The 18,937-nt window shown below is 41.0% G+C and overlaps 2 protein-coding genes across 9 annotated transcripts in view; one reads left to right on the forward strand and one right to left on the reverse strand.

Annotated features, from left to right (window-relative positions):
• Nucleotides 1-9,134, reverse strand: part of plppr5b (phospholipid phosphatase related 5b) — a 68,617-nt gene extending 59,483 nt beyond the window's left edge. The window contains exon 1 of one of the 2 annotated variants that reach the window (XM_032551081.1): nucleotides 8,791-8,883. In XM_032551081.1, the coding sequence (XP_032406972.1) occupies nucleotides 8,791-8,853 (63 nt within the window). In that variant the 5' untranslated portion in view covers nucleotides 8,854-8,883. Of the gene's footprint in view, nucleotides 1-8,790 lie in introns of both variants that reach the window. The other variant, XM_032551078.1, reaches the window with a different exon arrangement.
• Nucleotides 9,135-17,412: 8,278 nt separating this feature from the next.
• Nucleotides 17,413-18,937, forward strand: part of plppr4b (phospholipid phosphatase related 4b) — a 49,946-nt gene continuing 48,421 nt past the window's right edge. For 5 of the 7 annotated variants that reach the window (XR_004337300.1, XM_032551069.1, XM_032551070.1 and 2 more), the window contains exon 1: nucleotides 17,416-17,970. Coding sequence is in view for 6 of the 7 variants with exons in the window: in XM_032551069.1 (XP_032406960.1) it covers nucleotides 17,899-17,970 (72 nt within the window). In the remaining variant the exon portion in view is untranslated. Of the gene's footprint in view, nucleotides 17,971-18,937 lie in introns of all 7 variants that reach the window. The other 2 variants (XM_032551065.1, XM_032551068.1) reach the window with 2 other exon arrangements.

Below are 18,937 nucleotides of genomic sequence, written 5' to 3' on the forward strand. Positions count from 1 at the left end.
CATGACCACCCCACTGCTGGCCATCTCGGTGTTTCCAAAACACTAATGAGACTACGACACAGGTTCTTTTGGCCTGGCATGGCAGGTGATGTCAAACGTTATGTCACTTCTTGCTCGGTCTGCCAACTCACAAAACCAAGTCAACAGAAACAAGCTGGTCTCATGGTCCCTATTGTGCCCAAAAAACCCTGGGAATACACAGGAGTGGACTTTGTGGGTCCCTTGCCCCGTACTCAATCAGGAAATGCTTATTTGCTGGTCTTTGTGGACTATTTTTCGAAGTGGATTGAGGTATGTGCAGTTAGAGAGGCCACAGCTCGGGTCGCAGCTAGCAAGTTCTTGAGTGAAATATTTGCTAGGCATGGTAGCCCCACTTACCTCATTTCAGACAGAGGCTCTCCTTTTGTTAGTGAGCTGTTTGAACACACTGTCAGCTCTAGGCTCAACACACAGGCTTACTACAGCCTATCACCCACAAACAAATGCGACAGAGCGTGTGAACAGGACGCTTAAAACAGCTATCCGTGCCTATGTGAGTGACAAACACACTGCTTGGGACAGGTTTCTACCGCAAATATGTTTTGCACTTCGCACAGCCCCGCATGACAGCACAGGTCTTAGCCCATCCATGATGTTGTATGGTCGTGAGCTGGACACGCCTCTCGATCTAATCGTTCAACCAAGCTGTGATGGACTGGATGACCCAGATGTGCAGTATCCAGAGACTCTGAGAGCCACCCTCAGGGATGCTCATCATCACGCCAGGGCTGCGCTAGATCTCAGCCACAAAAGACAGAAACACTACTATGACTTGAAACGCCGCCATTCTGCTTTTGGGATTGGTGATCTTGTTCGAGTGAAGTCTCACCCAAAATCGGATGCTTTGGCTAATTTTACAGCTACACTGGCACCGTTGTTCAAAGGCCCCTTCCGTGTCAGTCAGAAACTCAACGATGTGAACTACAGACTGATTGATGTTGAAACTGGAGCCGATGCTGGAGTTTTCCATGTTGTGAACATGCAACCTTTCCATACTTGGGACTCTGCCAGCTGCAAAAAGACTGCCGGTGCAGCTGCACAGGTGGATCACATGGACGATGACCTTGAGGACGGTTCCCCTCAGACTGACGCCGTCCTTGACCTCCCTCCAGGTGATGTGTTTTGTGATGTGCCGAATGATATTTGCCACTCACGGACGCCTCACGGGGTCAGTGAGACCCACGCGGATGAGACTGAGTCTGGCCAAGTTTCAGGAGGTGATGGCCGTTACAATCTGAGAGCCCGACGTCATCCCAGGATCACGACTGGTTGGTCAGATCATAAATGGACAAATATCTACCATACTGACAGGCTTGACAGGGTGTAAGGTTATATTTGTTCAGGTTAATGAATGCATCTAATTTTCAGTTAGATGTGTTATGTTGTAATTTTTGTGGTTACAACCCAAAAGATAATAAGAAAAGAAATTCTGATGATTTGGGATGATGTTGGTTTTGTTGTCAACCATTGTTACATAGGAAGAATTTTATTGTCCCTTAACTGTTCTTTAGAGGGTTTGTGTTCAGAAAACAAAGAAGAGTTCCACACTGATTTTATGTTTGCTTTTTGGAACCTAAGCTGGCTTTGTGTTATAGTTATCCACGGATATGTATACAGGGGTGATTTAATACCTGCCCCGGGTGTAACTGCGGTTTTACGGCTATGTGTTGCTTTGTTAAATTCTGTACTGGTGTCTATAGTCGTGTGCGGCTGAGGACAGCCTTTGTTTACCAGGGGGGCATATGTAACAGTCATTATACTGCTTGGTTCCTAGACATGAGTAGGTATCACCACAAGGGGGCGCCTATTCCCTTTTTCTTTTGTTGTACTATTGTACAGAGTAAGAACTCGGCTTCCATGTGGTGTAGAGGAGATCATCGGTGATGATGAGGTGCAGAGCGGTGAATTATCATTTCTTTTCTCATGTATGAGACTGTAATGTTAGTACCGTGGAGACCTGGCTTTACATGGACGAAGTGAAAATAAAGCGACAGTGTGGAAAACTTCAACAGTGCGTCCTGCTGTTTTGGGTTAGAGTGGCTAACCACCATTGCTAACTCCTTCTCCAACCTCTCACCGCACCGTCACAGTGGACAGCCTCGTGTATGAGTGAGGGCGGAGGAGTTCACTTCCAGGTGAACAGAAAGCGGACAGATTGATAGACAGAGACACAACTGGAGATGTCACATGAATCTGGATCACACAGAGCTTCCTGTCAAATCCTCCGCTGCAGAATAAAGGATCTGTCCAGAGAAGTCTCCAGGTTGTACAGGGCCTTGAGCAGCGCGGGGGTTAAGGGCCACTTCCCGTTCAGTCCATCTGCCACTTTCACTAATGTCTCCCAACGCAATACGGACAACACATTTTATGTTGAATTCAACACAATAACTGTGCTAATAATTCAACACAGTTATTGTGGTAAATAATTTTAAACTATTAGCACAGTCAATGTATTGAATTGAAAATGAAATGTATCATCATTTTAGATGCTTTGTGTGATGATGTTGGTTGTTGGAGTGTGGACCCTGCAGAGAGGCAGAGGCAGCTGCTGAGTTGGATGATTTAATGAAATGATACTGAACACTTACAAAAACAGAATATCCAAGGTAGCAGCAAAACATGAAACCAAAAGAACATCCAGCCAGGAGACACGAGGAAGGAACAGGGACGCAGAGTGAGCTGAGGTGAGTCAACGTAAGGATCTGAAGAGTAGTGGGAGAGAATGAGAGGCTTAAATACCTGGAGGTTGAGAGCTAGACAAAACCGGGGCTGGTGAGCTAATTGATCGAAGGTGAGAGTGGTGAGCAGGAGCCAGACTGAGGGGTGGGGAAAGGGTGGCACAGGAAAACTACATAGATATACAGGGGAACACAAAAGAGTGATGGAAGTAACATAAGAGAGTTGGAAATAATTCTAACATGAAAAACATGACAAACTAGAAAGAGACAAAGACATGAGGGGAAACTATGAAAGAAACAGAAAGAAGACTGATTTAAAAATAATAAGAACTAAGGTACACAGAGCTAGAGCAGCTAGAAGGACTAAACAAAGAAATAACCTAACTAGAATCACTAAAGAAAGATGGACAAAGATTCAAACATAAAAGAATAACTAAACTTAAAGTAACAAGATAAGAAAACAAGAAACACTACAAGGGAAGCTGAAATAAGGAATAACTAGATAAAACAGAAACACCCAAAAAAACAAAATCTCAACCCAAAACCGTGAATCTTGACACTTTGCACCAGCTAAATCTGGTGCAGACAATCTGACCTACAATCTACAATAGATTTGTAGATTTAGTAATATCAATCAATCAATCAAATTTTATTTGTATAGGGGCATGCTGTGGTTAGCATGCCCCACGTTTCGAGGCCTTAGTTCTCGACTCAGATGTCGCGGGTTCGACTCCCGGTCCCAGCGACCTTTGCCGCATACCCTCCCCCCTCTCCTCGCCCTCCTTCCTGTCTGCCTGCTGTCGCAAAAAATACGAGCCACTAGCGCCGCAAAAACTCTTCGGAGAAAAAAATGGATAAAAATATATACACTGCTCAAAAAAATAAAGGGAACACTTAAACAACACAATATAACTCCAAGTAAATCAAACTTCTGTGAAATCAAACTGTCCACTTAGGAAGCAACACTGATTGACAATCAATTTCACCTGCTGTTGTGCAAATGGAATAGGCAACAGGTGGAAATTATTGGCAATTAGCAAGACACACTCAATAAAGGAGTGGTTCTGCAGTTGGGACCACAGACCACTTCTCAGTACCTATGCTGTCTGGCTGATGTTTTGGTCAGTTTTGAATGTTGGTGGTGCTTTCACACTCGTGGTAGCATGAGACGGACTCCACAACCCACACAAGTGGCTCAGGTAGTGCAGCTCATCCAGGATGGCACATCAATGCGAGCTGTGGCAAGAAGGTTTGCTGTGTCTGTCAGCGTAGTGTCCAGAGGCTGGAGGCGCTACCAGGAGACAGGCCAGTACACCAGGAGACGTGGAGGAGGCCGTAGGAGGGCAACAACCCAGCAGCAGGACCGCTACCTCCGCCTTTGTGCAAGAAGGAACAGGAGGAGCACTGCCAGAGCCCTGCAAAATGACCTCCAGCAGGCCACAAATGTGCATGTGTCTGCACAAACGGTTAGAAACCGACTCCATGAGGATGGTATGAGGGCCCGACGTCCACAGATGGGGGTTGTGCTCACAGCCCAACACCGTGCAGGACGCTTGGCATTTGCCAGAGAACACCAGGATTGGCAAATTCGCCACTGGCGCCTTGTACTCTTCACAGATGAAAGCAGGTTCACACTGAGCACATGTGACAGACGTGACAGAGTCTGGAGACGCCGTGGAGAGCGGTCTGCTGCCTGCAACATCCTTCAGCATGACCGGTTTGGCAGTGGGTCAGTAATGGTGTGGGATGGCATTTCTTTGGAGGGCCGCACAGCCCTCCATGTGCTCACCAGAGGTAGCCTGACTGCCATTAGGTACCGAGATGAGATCCTCAGACCCCTTGTGAGACCATATGCTGGTGCGGTTGGCCCTGGGTTCCTCCTAATGCAGGACAATGCTAGACCTCATGTGGCTGGAGTGTGTCAGCAGTTCCTGCAAGATGAAGGCATTGAAGCTATGGACTGGCCAGCCCGTTCCCCAGACCTGAATCCGATTGAGCACATCTGGGACATCATGTCTCGCTCCATCCACCAACGTCACGTTGCACCACAGACTGTCCAGGAGTTGGCGGATGCTTTAGTCCAGGTCTGGGAGGAGATCCCTCAGGAGACCATCCGCCACCTCATCAGGAGCATGCCCAGGCATTGTAGGGAGGTCATACAGGCACGTGGAGGCCACACACAATACTGAGCCTCATTTTGACTTGTTTTAAGGACATTACATTAAAGTTGGATCAGCGTGTAGTGTTATTTCACTTTAATTTTGTGTGTGGCTCCAAATCCAGGCCTCCATTGGTTAATAAATTTGATTTCCATTGATGATTTTTGTGTGATTTTGTTGTCAGCACATTCAACTTTGTACAGAACAAAGTATTCAATGAGAATATTTCTTTCATTCAGATCTAGGATGTGTTATTTGAGTGTTCCCTTTATTTTTTTGAGCAGTGTATATTTATCTGTATAGCACATTTTAGCAGCAAGGCATTTCAAGATGCTTTACATCATAAACACAAAAATACAAAGCCATGCAAAATAGAATCAACAATCAAAACATGACATTAAGTCAAGTTCCATCATTAAATTCTTAATTGCTTACGTTTCAAATACAACTCTGAACGGCTGGGTTTTCAGTCGAGATTCAAAGGAACTCAGTGTTTCAGCTGTTTTACAGTTTTCTGGAAGTTTGTTCCAGATTTGTGGTGCATAGAAGCTGAAAGCTGCTTCTTCATGTTTGGTTCTGGTTCTGGGAATGCAGAGCAGAACCAGAAGACCTGAGAGGTCTGGAAGGTTGATACAACAACACCAGATCTTTAATGTATTGTGGTGCTAAGCCGTTCAGTGATTTATAAACTAACAACAGTATATTAAAGTCTATTCTTTGAGCTACAGGGAGCCAGTGTAGGGACTTTAAAACTGGTGTTATGTGCTCTATCTTCCTGGTTTTAGTGAGAACCTGAGCAGCAGTATTCTGGATCAGCTGCAGCTGTTTGATTGATTTGTTGGACAGACCTGTGAAGACGCTGTTGCAATAATCAATGCAACTGAAGATAAACGAATGGATGAGTTTCTCTAGATCTGGCTGAGACATTAGTCCTCTAATCCTGAAGATGTTCTTCAGGTGATAGAAGGCTGACTTTGTAACTGTCTTTATGTGGCTCTGAAGGTTCCGGTCAGAGTCCATCACTACTCCCAGGTTTCGGGCCTGATCGCTGGGTTTTAGTTTTAATAACTTAAGCTGTACATTGACTCTAGATTGCTCCTCTTTAGGTCCAAAAATAATAACTTCAGGTAGTGATAGTGTGCTTATTACTAGCTTATAGGTAGTGCTTATTACTACCTATTAAAGTAGAAAGTTATAACTTATATAAGTTGTTAAATTAGTCATTTTTAGAGAGGGTCTCAAGTATTTGCGGATTTTTGCTATTCACAGGTGGCTGCAACCACCACAAATACCAGGACTCCATTGTCTCCCAATCTCCTGAGAGCATTGTTTTTTGAAGAAAGGTTTTTAAAGGCAAGAGGGTGCGTAACATGACGGGAATCTCAGCAGTTATTAAATAATGTGTCAAAGTTTATGTTTATTTTGTACAGTCAGAATATTTTCATGAGTATGAATTATTGTGGAACCTGTGGAAAATGACAAATGTTCTTGCACTAAGAATCTGGAAAATTAAATTATGTTTATACCATTTCTTTCAACTCTGTTCTGCAAAGAACAGAGCCATAAAATCCTGCATGGTCCATATGGTGACATCATTGTAGGGATCAGAAAAAAAGATGGTCACTGTACAATCACTGTGCCATTATCTGTTGCATTTTGTGTTGTAGACTAATACTAATTTCATGGACCAGTCCAGGATATATTTTGCGGATTTAGTCAAAACTTTTAGCTATTTGCATAAATAATGTGCTATATAAGAACCTTTTCATGGTTCCATTTAGCTACTGCACTGACCCTATTTATGCTGCTGGATCACTAAAGTCTGACTGTATTCCATGCTTTCTCTCATTTTTCACATACAAGGGGCCAGGGACACAGACAGAAAGACAAATCAGTGTTGAGTCGGGTGGTTACCCGCAGACAACTACAAGTAACGACTGTTATGTAAAGGTGGGGAAAATCAGAGGTATTTCTTTATGCATGATGTGGGAGGTCTACACCTGGTGTCTACACAAGGTCACACCAGTTTAGTGGTGAGTCTTTGTTTTGCATTTTCACATCTTATTACAAGTTACAAGGTAACTTCTAATATATTTTTAACTGTAATATGACAGTTTTGTCAGAATGCCCCATCAGTGAGACAGATAATCTGTGAAAAAATCTAGCTCTTATGCCTTCTCCCTACCAATTAGAGCTAGGAGGAGGGTATTAACACTGTCAATCATTCTTGTGCTGCTCCCCCTCCCCCTCCCCTCCTCCCCTTTGCTCTCTGCTGAGCTGAGCTACAGCTCCTTTCCCACAGCAGAGCCAGCCGTTAGCATGGCCACCGATGATGGTGGACAAACACTTTTTCTGTAACAGTGATTTGTTTGTCCACCATTAGTGGCTGCAGGAAACCATCAATCTTGAGCATATGCATGCTGCATATACCAAGCCATGCATACATGATTGACAGAGCTAAGACCCTCCTCTTGGCTCTGATTGGTTCTTCTGATAGGAAGTGGTGTATTGCTGCAGATGGCAGTATGACCGCAGGAAGGAGGCAGAGGAGCTTGATATTTTTTCATAGATCATCTGTGTGACTCCAAACACTGTCATTCCAAAAGTAGAACTATTGCAAACAAGGTTTATGCCATTTTGAAATTATGACTTCTTGACTACAATATTGTACTTCTTGACTACAGTACAATGTTGTTACCGCAGGTCTGATTCACACCTAACTCTGAGTACCCAGCGCAGGTAACTGGAACACACCATTACTCTTGGAATGACTTTAGTTTAGTAATGAACTTGCATCTGTTAGTTTACATCTAAGTTACGTTCCTACTAATGAATCGTTATGCTGTGTGCATTCTGTTTGACAAAGAAAATCAGTTTAACATGCAAAATAGGTACTAGACATTGCAAAAACTGGGAAAAATCTAGAGCATTTCTGCAGGCATGCTAAGTTCAGCTTTTAGGATTTGATTCCACCATTGCATATAAATAAAAATCGCTTATTAAAAGGCAAGGCAATGCAAGGGAAAACATCAAAGTTGCATGCTTCGAGCAGTCATAACTTATCTGGCATGTCATACTTCATAACAAATTTATGCTGCATCTTTCATCCAACCCAGTGAAGTGAAGACTCTTCCTACAGGCCAGTTTTCTTGAATAAAAATGATTGTGGCATGAAGGGTAGGCAGTGATATTGAAGGGTTGGGAAACTTTCCAGAAGAACCCACTGTGTCATCTCCACATGCTAAAGTCACCAAGCCAAATCAGAAAAGCCAGAGGCCTCATTTAACTCCAAACACTTATACTGCAGGTCTGCTATCACATTATTTTGTTACACACAGAATCCATTTTCCTAAGACATGTCTAGCTTCTTAGTTGGGATTATACCAATGGGACAAAAGATATAGCATAACTCTCCAGAAGAACAGTAATACATTCTCACTGATAGATTTAATCTAAATCTGCCAGGGGTATGACTGACTTTGGACCTGACCATATAGAGTGGACCCAGTTTAACAGTTCAAAGCTGTTTTAGAGGGGTCTCAGGCTGTCAGCAAGCATTTGTGATCACTGACCTCACAAATACCTGGAGTCAACTCTAATCAAAATGCTAGGGTGGATGTTTTCGTGTGAGAAAGTCAGAGATGCTTTGTTTTGGGTATATGTAGTTAAAATAGGCAGGATGTAATCTGGACTATTTTCCAGTTGGTCACTTCTACAGTTTACAGTCCAAAACTGATACTGGTTGAGATGCCTTTGCTTTTACAACATCGTGATCATTTTTCGTCAAACATACAAATCTAGTAATCTTCCAGGCCCAAGGCCAGTTTGGTTGATGATGGTTTATTAGAATTGTTCAGACAAATAGTAAACATTTGGCACTTTTACAGAAATAATGTCAGTCTTGATCTTCTTACCTCATATGCCAATGAGGTGTACAGTTTCCTCTGCTCTTTCCTACTAACGTGTTTAGGAGGCATATTCCTCTTGTCAGCAAAAACTGCAAAGAAATCAGAAGAAACTTAAAGGAGCTATACAGAAAGTTAAAAAGATGCTATGTCAGATCATTTTGTTAATCATGAAAAGAAAACACAGTAATCCTAAAATGAAAATAATTTTGTGTTTTCACAGTGTTGCTGTAAAAACAGTCATTTTATTCATTCAGTCATTTATTCATTCATTGCAGAAAATAAATGGATTGGTGGATTCACATCAGGCAGCTAAAAGCAATAACTGAGACTTGGTTACTTTGATCTAAATTACTGTTTTAAAAAAATTATTTAAAAAAGGTAAAGGTAAAGTAAATGTTTATATGTAATTGAGTGTTCAATCACATATAAACCTCTTGTGTGAATGAAAATATCTTTCAATCTAAATCTGCCAGGGGTATGAATAACTTTGAGCTAACTGTAGATTAACCATGAATGGATGTGGAGGGTGATGACTTCATATGCCTCAAATGTACATGATTATATAAGACAAGGAACTCAAAAATCACACCAAGCAGTCCGAAATCAATTCACTTCTGTCTAATGGAAAATATATACAACGTCAGGCTGTAGTTCTGCCTCTCTTCCACTAGATGTCATCAACAGATAATGAGAACAAACCGATTCTGCCTGATCGCACCCTGATCTGATCACTTCATCTGCAACTAACAAACTGCAGGCAAGTCTGACTCTTCTCCAAACATAGATTTCAGAGTTGTTTTTTTATATAATGAAAAAATATATATTGTTAGTTATTTTCTTTTTACACTGCTTTAATAAAGCAAGAGTTGCAGTGGGCCACGATTTTGCCTGGCAAAGTTCACATGTTGGCGTGCGTGGGCGTGTGTGTAAAGAGGACTGGGGGAAGGGGGTACTGTGTGTAAACTGTAAGAACATGACGACAAAACTCTGGTGACCAGAGTCTGGTCACAAGCGAGACATTAGGGAGGTACTTAATTTCACAAAGCAAATGATTCGACCGGTGTTCTGACTATCAGTGCTACCTCATCAGATTTTCCTACCGTAGAACGGATAGATAGCTAAGTCTATCTGTCAGTGCTACGCGTCCAAAACTGCTACCGTCATGTTTACAAATAGAAAACTATAAAGGGCTGTGTTAATGTTAAATACTGTACATTGGATAACATTATTTGAGTGATGAGACTGAAGTGGAAGAAGCTTAGGAGTTATATTTAGCTTAGCATTGGAAGAATTTATATACGTGACGAAACCACAAGATCACTTCCTTCATCTGAATATCCTACCCGTTTAAAATGAAAAGCTACATAAATCCTTTTACTAGAATTTCCTACCTGTTAAAAGATATTTTAAATACAGAGGTGTTTGTAAGAATAAAACAGTATCAGACAGGGGAAACACGTTTAATTGGAGTTAAACAGACAAATACAGATCACTGCAACTCTTTTTTGAGCATTAATACTTTGTATGTCTGTTATCAGATGCAGCGCAGCCACAATGTGTCCACCGAACTGCGCAGGTCACTCCTGAAATGATAGGATATGATTAATATACACTAATATTACACGGCTATTACACAGATTCAATCCCACATAGTAATGCTACCAACATCTATTAGAAATCTGTTTTTAATAATAAAAAAAGAATGTAATTAAACAAAAATATTTTAAAATATAGGGACAAAATAGCCCACAAAACAACGTAACTTGTCCTGATTAACCACCAAACAATGACTTGTTCAGTAGTAATGACACTGCAGATGGCAAACTAAAGCCATAAATATACAAGCTGCCTGTCATGTAAACTAAAAACATGAAGTAATACAGCAGCTTAATGAAAGCCAGAAATAGAATAAATTAAATAAAGCTTACCGTAATCTTTGATGAAATAAAACACATGAAACGATACTTCCACAGGTAGGACGTATTTATAAGAAATCTGCTGAGTAAGCAATATGTGACGTAGCATCGATGTGCGCATGCGCGTTACCACTATGCAAGACGGATTCAGGCACCACTCAAATGACAGCCTGGCCCAATCCTTCCTGTCTAATTCCGCTCAAAAAAATCTTGTTTACAGCACAGCCTGGGCTTCCTCCCAATTCGCTTGGATTGCCTCCAGTAGATATTTAACTGGGCCAATCAGCGAAAAGAAGGAGAAGTTGAGAACAATGTTGTTGTTTTTCTGAGCTGTTTTAGAAGCTCATGGGGACTACAGTCTCCTGTAGTTCTATCAACGGCAGTGGAGGAAGTGAATGAAGGCGTTTGGTCTGTGTTGGTCACACTTCCAAATATTAAACTAACATTAACAGCCACCTGGTTCAGATCAGCTCTTCTGTCTTCACGCTGGAGGACTGTGGCAAGCCGTTTTAATATAAATTTGGTTTCGTCTGACTATCCGTAATTACATTCTAGATATCTAAAAATGCATTTTGACTAGACAAAATTACCTTTTGAATATCCGGAATGGTAATTTAAGATATCAGCATTTACATTCTGACTAGTAGGAATAATAATTCAAGATATCTTCAATTACATTTTGACGAGTCAAAATTCCTTTCCTAAAATTACGACACTGGAGCTTTGGCAAGCCGTTTTAACATAAATTCGATTGTACCGCCCTTACATCCCAGATATCTCAAATTGTTTTATGACTAGACGTTTTAGCGATTTAAGATATCTCTAATTACGTTCTGACTAGTTGAAATGACGTCAGATTTACCATTGACTTGTATGGAGACTTCAATTCAAAATATCTACAATGAATTACTGACTATCTGAAATACACATTTCAGATATCTACAGCACAATTAAATTATGACTAGTCATAAAGTAAATTCAAGATATCTCGATTTTAGTTTTGATTAGTCATAATTCTAACCAAAGATATCTCGAATGACAACATAATACATGATATCTTAAATTTATTTTTGGATAGGAGATGAATTATAAATTAATTAGACATATCTTGAATTACACAGCTTTTCTATTTAAGATATATTAAATTAACATTCTGAATAGTGTTGAGACGCTTATCAAGGACACACACTCACAAGTTTAAATCATAATAATCAGAATGACATTACTGATATCTTGAATATGTATTCTGTATAGTCAAAACATATCTGATTTACGTGGCAATTTGAAAGTTTAATAAAACAATGACAAATAGAAAAAACGAAAACAGATGTTTGAAAATGCACAACTTTCATGTTGAAAATGCTTTGACAATAGCAATTTTAAAGTTTCAAAGTTGTTTTTAAGTGCATTCGGTTTGTCGGAAATGAATAAACAGGAAATTCTTTGCAGATTTGAGAAGCAGTCTTATAGTTGATGAAGTTTTGCGTTCTCTGCATATCCAACATTGCCAAGTTCTTTCTACGTTGTGGCATTTACTGACAATTTTGTGCAGAAAACAGAAAAATTCTGCAGGTAACTGTTTGGACAGCACAAAGGGCCTTCCACCAATTCTTAATTCAGATATCTAAAATTGTAATTTTGACTAGTCATAATTAAGTTCAAGATATCTTAAATTGTAATTACGGATGTGTCCCGTCAAATGACGGGTTTGAGATATCTTGAAAGGGATTTTGATTCGTCAAAATGTAATTGAAGATATCTTGAATTATTATTATTACTAGTCAGAATGTAAATACAGATATCTTAAATTACCATTCAGGATATTCAAAAGGTAATTTTGTCTAGTCAAAATACATTTTTAGATATCTAGAATGTAATTACGGATAGTCAGACGAAACCAAATTTATGTTAAAACGGCTTGCCATACAGTGCAGGCAATTTCCAGTTAGCTTCATAGTGGTGAAATGGCGCATTACATACGTCACAGACAAACGTTCGTAATTGGGTAAAACCTCAACACAGGTCACGCCTCCAGAAAGTAATCGTTTGCCACCAACTGAGGGTCCAGACCGTCTGGACTTTTAAATAGCGTAAAAGAAAGAACTGGGTTTACTAGGCTACTCAAATGGCACATTAGTGGAAAGAAAAATCTTTAAAACGAATAAAGAATGAATCAAATGAGGACTGACAGGGAGAATTTAAGGAATTAAAGATAGCAACATTAAGAGAGGATAATGGATTAGAAAAAGTTAAAATCAGTAGCTGAACAATGAAAACAAACTCAATCTTTATGATACAATATGATGTGATAGGATGCAATGCAATACAATATAATATGATGCGAGTATGATGCAATATTCCTTTACAGTGAGAACTAGTAAGAGTGCATCTTGCATCACAGCCCTGTTTTCCTCACAAACACAATCAGAATCAAAAGTGCAGATTGTAGGATGAGCATATGATGGCATTCTACTCTGCCTAATGTTCCATGTTTAGTTTCAGGACTGACTGATTTACGAAAGCATTTCTCAATTCAACCTTACTAAGCACCAGAATCCTAGATGTTGGATCTTGGTCATACAACTCTCATAAAAACTGTGGTCAGTCATCAACACAGAAGCCTGAAAGCATGTCATGACTGTGTTTGGACAGTTAAACATAGATGTTTAATTCACTTATTAACAACTTGAAGATTCTGCTACTATTGTATGAAAATCTAAACATGCTAAGGCTGGAATACCTGCCTCAGCATGTTCAAACTTTTAACTACTTCTAGTTACTACTGCTTCTGTTAGAGCCTTGCTAAAGGAATATAAAAGTAGACTTGTAAACACAGTGAAAATGTCCTTGAAGATAACTGTGTTGAATATTCAGCCCATCTTCTTGCAGTCTATAACGGCAACGTAATGAAAGAGGCATAAATGATCCTGCAGGGCCTGTCTCATGTACTGTTTACAAATTATGTATAAAGTATACATACTTTATACCAACATACATTCCCAACAATGTATATTTGTTGGGAAAGCAACTGTTTTAAAAAAATCTTTCTTATGAAATCATGATAAACATTCAGTTCTTTGACAGGTTAAAGGTTCTTTTTTTCCTGTTCATTTCCTATTTTATCATTTGCGCCATCTACCTAGTTTTGATTGTTTAGTTGCTTTATTTCACATTACACCCATGAAGTTGTATTGTCTTAGAATGTGAAACAGTTTCTATTTATTTACACTTTGATGTCATGTTCTTTTGTCCCTCATTTCAGATGTCACTTGTTAGTACAGCTGTTTCACTTTGCAGAAATTTGTCTGCACTGAGACATCATTATCTCGCCCCATGGCCCTTATCTTATCTTATCTTATCTTATCTTATCTTATCTTATCTTATCTTATTTTATCTTATCTTAAGATCCTTTAGAATCAACAATCTCAAAACTTGAATCATTAAGGTTTTGATCCATATTTTGTATTTTAGATTACATTGTGAATCTTTGCCCACTTATTTAAAGAAACAGAAGAGTGTTATGTGGCTGCAGTTGTTGAACTGAAGAAGGAGCTACAGTAGTTTAACTAACAGTGAGATAAGTTCAGGTTTGCGAGCCTCACAGTAAAATCTACATTCCATGAGTTAGATGGTTCGTTACCTTCCTGTAGCTCCGCTGCCTGGGTGATATTACTTCAAACACAGAGCAGAGCAGAAGAGTCTGCTCCCAGTGCTGTTCAGCCTTCCCGAAGCCAGACAGCAGCCAATGGTTTTCTGCTGCTTCACCATCCAGTCAGTCTCACACACACACACACCCACCCCCGCACACACACCCACACACACACACCCCCACACACAAACACACCCACCCACACACCCACACACACACACACACACACGCACACGTGCACATGCGCACACGCACACAGAGTCAGCAGTGTTCAGCCTGCTCCATCACTCTGAGCCCCCTTCCTCTGCCTTTCAGCTGCCCTGCACCTGCTCATGTGGAAGGGAGCTTTGCTGCTACAGCGCATGCGCATGTCCATCACGTCTGTCTGGAGGGTTCCTGTGATGTAAGTGTAAAATAAACCCCGCCCCTAAACACAAGGACAACAATAACCCCAAAAATAAAACCCAACATGTTGGAGTATAGTCCATCTCTCAGCAAGCCACACATTAAAGTTTAATAAAGCTACACTTATTATCTTATGTTAAACTCCAGTTTATGTATAATTCTAACTAATGGGAAGTTATGGACAGGTAGAAAGGTGAGAGAACATTCTTATCTCTTTACACGTGCAGTCCTTAGCATTCGTGTGTTGGAGGCTTTAATTTTATATTTAAGCTTATGGATATGTTTCAGGGCTGCACAGCGGAGCAGTTGGTAGCACTGTTGCCTTGCAGCAAGAAGGTCCTGGGTTCAATTCCCGGCCGGGGTCTTTCTGCGTGGAGTTTGCATGTTCTCCCTGTGCATGCGTGGGTTCTCTCCGGGTTCTCCGGCTTCCTCCCACAGTCCAAAAACATGACTGTCAGGTTAATTGGTCTCTCTAAATTCTCCCTAGGTGTGAGTGTGTGTGTGCATGGTTGTTTGTCCTGTATGTCTCTGTGTTGCCCTGCGACAGACTGGCGACCTGTCCAGGGTGTACCCCGCCTCTCGCCAGGAACGTAGCTGGAGATAGACACCAGCAACCCTCCCGACCCCATTAGGGACAAAGGGTGAACAGAAAATGGATGGATGGATGGATGGATATGTTTCATTAAGGAGGCCCTCTCTTGTATGTATTTATTGGTTGTATTCTTATATGGTTGTTAAACTAGGATTTACATTTGATAAGCCAAGTACTTTTTATTGATTCCAAGGGCATAACAGTTTACACAAACACATTTTTAAATATTTAAAAGTTGACCTTTACTATTGAACTAATAGAAGCTTCTATAACCTCATGGTGTTTTTGCTTTTAGGATTTCATAGAGCAGGAGCTTGCAGAGGGCAGAAGTGTTTCCAGCCCCGTCTCCATGGCAGCAGCAGTAACAGGACTCCCGCCATGCGGTGTCTCTTTACCTTTAGCAGTCTGAAAGCTGAGCTGTTAAAAGTTGCAAAGTGACACATGTTGCTACTGTCACAACACCTTCAGCCATGGTCAGACGTTTGTCCACTATGGAAGAGGATTAGGGCCACCGAAAAAAAAAAAAAAGAATTCTGACTTTAATGTCAGAATTCTTTTTTTTTTTGGAGGCCCTAATCCTCCACTGACACAGTGCCTCTCACAACTATTTACCAGTTTGAATCTTTTTTTACATAGGGAAGATAAACAACAAAATTTGGATTTTTTGACAAAAAACATATTTAATGCCAAAGTGAAAACTGATTTCTTGAAAATTAAAATAAAGTAAAAATATTTAACATAAAATAAGAAATTGCATAAATGTTTACTCCTCTTAAAGGTGACTGACCTCACATCGAGCAGAATACAGATCAGCTGAGTGCAGTCAGTGTCTCCAGTGATTGTGGTGTAACAGCAGCTGGTTCTGGAAATCCATTCACTGGTTGGTATTCCTGGCTACAATTATAGCATGAAAACTAAAGACTCAACCAATCAGAGAAAATGTTATTAAAAAGAAAGAGTTGGGGGATGGAGAAAAAAAACTTCTAAGGCCCTGACCATCCCCTTGAGTTCAGTTAAATCATCAAGACATGGGAGGAATCTGGTCCATGAGTAAATCTGCCTTGATCAGGCCGTTCTCACACCCTGAGAGACCTGGGAGACTAGTGAAAGAGGACACCGTTACCATGACTATGCTGAAGCAGTTACAAACTCTGCTGAGATGGAGAGACTCTGCAGACAACTGTTGCTAGTCAAGCTAATGTGTTTCTTTGTCTCGACTGAAAAGAAAAATAATCAAAAGCAAAGTAGAATCATTACTCCACATGAAACAGCTTCTGCACTCTGATGTGGAGAGAGAAGATGAAGACAGACATGTGGAGGTTTTCTCACTCATATAACCCTGATGGCAGAGTTGCAGATTCAATGCAGAAAGCTGATGGCTTTATGCACCAGGAAGAAGAAGCTAAACCAGCCTGTAGTGGGCCTGTCGTTCAAGATGAGGGATAGGACATGAAGATGGAACTCTGGGCTGCACAGGAAGCTGAAAGTGAACACTGAGAGGAAAATGAACTCATATCAGATGAAAATAACGACTAATACTAAAATAACAAACAACAGCCATCGTCAGCCTGCGATACTTTGTTCTGTATGGTGATATGTAGCAGCACAAGATCCAGAACTAACTAAGCAGTTTCTAACAACTCAGGTTTGTTCTGTCACCTTAGTACAAATCTGATGGATTAGATGTGATTTACCAGTGAGCTCTGGCTCTGCCTAAAAAGGAATAAAGTTTTGGATTTTGTTGCGCAGCACCATTGAATGATCCAGTAAATAGAATTAAAACAGTTATTTTTCTTTTTCTTTCTTTCAGAACTGGTTGTTTTGGAGAGTTTTTTTCTAATCATGAACAAAAGTGTTATTTGAAAACAACTTTCTATTTTTCAGGCTTTCTTTGTCTAAGTTAAAATGTAATTCATATGAAACATATGCCCTGTGATAGAATAACAAAAAACAGAAGCTATATGGCAGCAAACACTTTTTTACAACACAGCATCCGTCCATCCATTTTCTGTGCACCCTTGTCCCTAGTGGGGTCGGGAGGGGTACTGGTGCTTATCTCCAGCGAACGTTTCGGGCGAGAGGCAGGGTACACACTGGACAGGTCGCCAGTCTGTCGCAAACACATCATGTAAACTCAAACTAACTGAACGTTCTGTCTAATTAATGGAATGTTTTACTAAAGTTACATTTTAAACTGAAGATGCTAAAACGTAATGTACAGCAGGAGGATGTGAGCCTGGAGTTAGTCTGACTGCTGTCATAGCTGCTCTTCAGTGCGCATGCTTCTCCTCTCCTCCCTCCATACGTCGACGCGGCCCCGCTCTCCATCTGACAGCTGGCGGCGCGACATGCTCAGAACCAGACCCGGAGCTCCCCACCAGCGCAGATTCGGTTCTGGTCCGAGCGGAAGCCGAGCCGCTGGGTTGGGGTCCGAGCAGCTGTCGGGTTGAGCTTCTGGATCCCAGTCGGCATGACGGGCTCCTGATCCCGGCAGAACGCCTTCCTTTTCCCTGTTACATTTTGGATCCGTTTGGACATCCGGAGGCCTGATCATGTCTGTTAGAGAGAAGGGGGTCCTGACCAAAGACAGCGTCAGCCTGTTGCCCTGCTTCTATTTTGTGGAGGTGAGTCCTGCTTTCCACCCAGCGGTGGCCCGCGCAGAGAGAGGGGGGACGTGGTTGTGTAACTGGCATCAAAGATCCATTAGTTGCGCTCCAATATCAGCTGAAAAACATCCCGTTTAATAAGAATGTAATTAAAGAATCGATTCATTTTGAACATGAGTTCAATTATATCTTCTTTCAGCGTGCTGCTTTCATCTGGGATGTTCCTCCAAAACAGAATATGCAGGATATTTATGGCGATTTGCACAATGCAGGTATCTGTTTTATCCTGCAAATACAAGCAGAGCTGGATCATGCTCTCAGGACGTATTATGATACAAGATTGGCTGGCTAACACATGCAGCGAATCAACAACAATGACGTATGTTAGATGGTAAACATGTCTCCTTTATAATCTGTGCACCTTTAGTAAACAACAGAGATTAAAAAATGCAACTAAAATAACCAGAGGTTGCCTTATAGAGCAACAGTGCAGCCCTATCTATATCTGTTTCTATGCATGAATTCAGGGAAAGTAGGTCAGAAGAGAAATATCGTTCTGTGCTTGTAACTCTCATTAGGGATACGAAGTAAAGCACGTCGACCATCAAACCTACTATGAGGCAAGAATCTTTGCAGAATGCTGAAAGCATGAAGGAAATGAGTTCTATGCAGGACAAGTTTGGGTTTTCATTTACATTAGAGTGGAAAAGGATTAAAGATAACTTGTGGTAACTGTCACTCCTCCTCCCGTTGTACACGCTTTCATGCTCCAGTTCACTGCTGGCCTGTAGCTCTCTAGTCAAACTGGCATCATGTGTTCTGACTATCAGTGCTACCTCGTCAGATTTTCCTACCATAGCACGGATAGATAGCTAAGTCTATCTGTCAGTGCTACGCGTCCAAACCTGCTACCGTCATGTTTACGAATAGAAAACTATAGCGGGTTGTGTTAATGTTAAATATATTGGATAACATTATTTGACTG

The sequence above is a fragment of the Xiphophorus hellerii genome, chromosome 21 (assembly GCF_003331165.1).
Source record: "Xiphophorus hellerii strain 12219 chromosome 21, Xiphophorus_hellerii-4.1, whole genome shotgun sequence".
NCBI classification, from domain to species: Eukaryota; Metazoa; Chordata; class Actinopteri; order Cyprinodontiformes; family Poeciliidae; genus Xiphophorus; species Xiphophorus hellerii.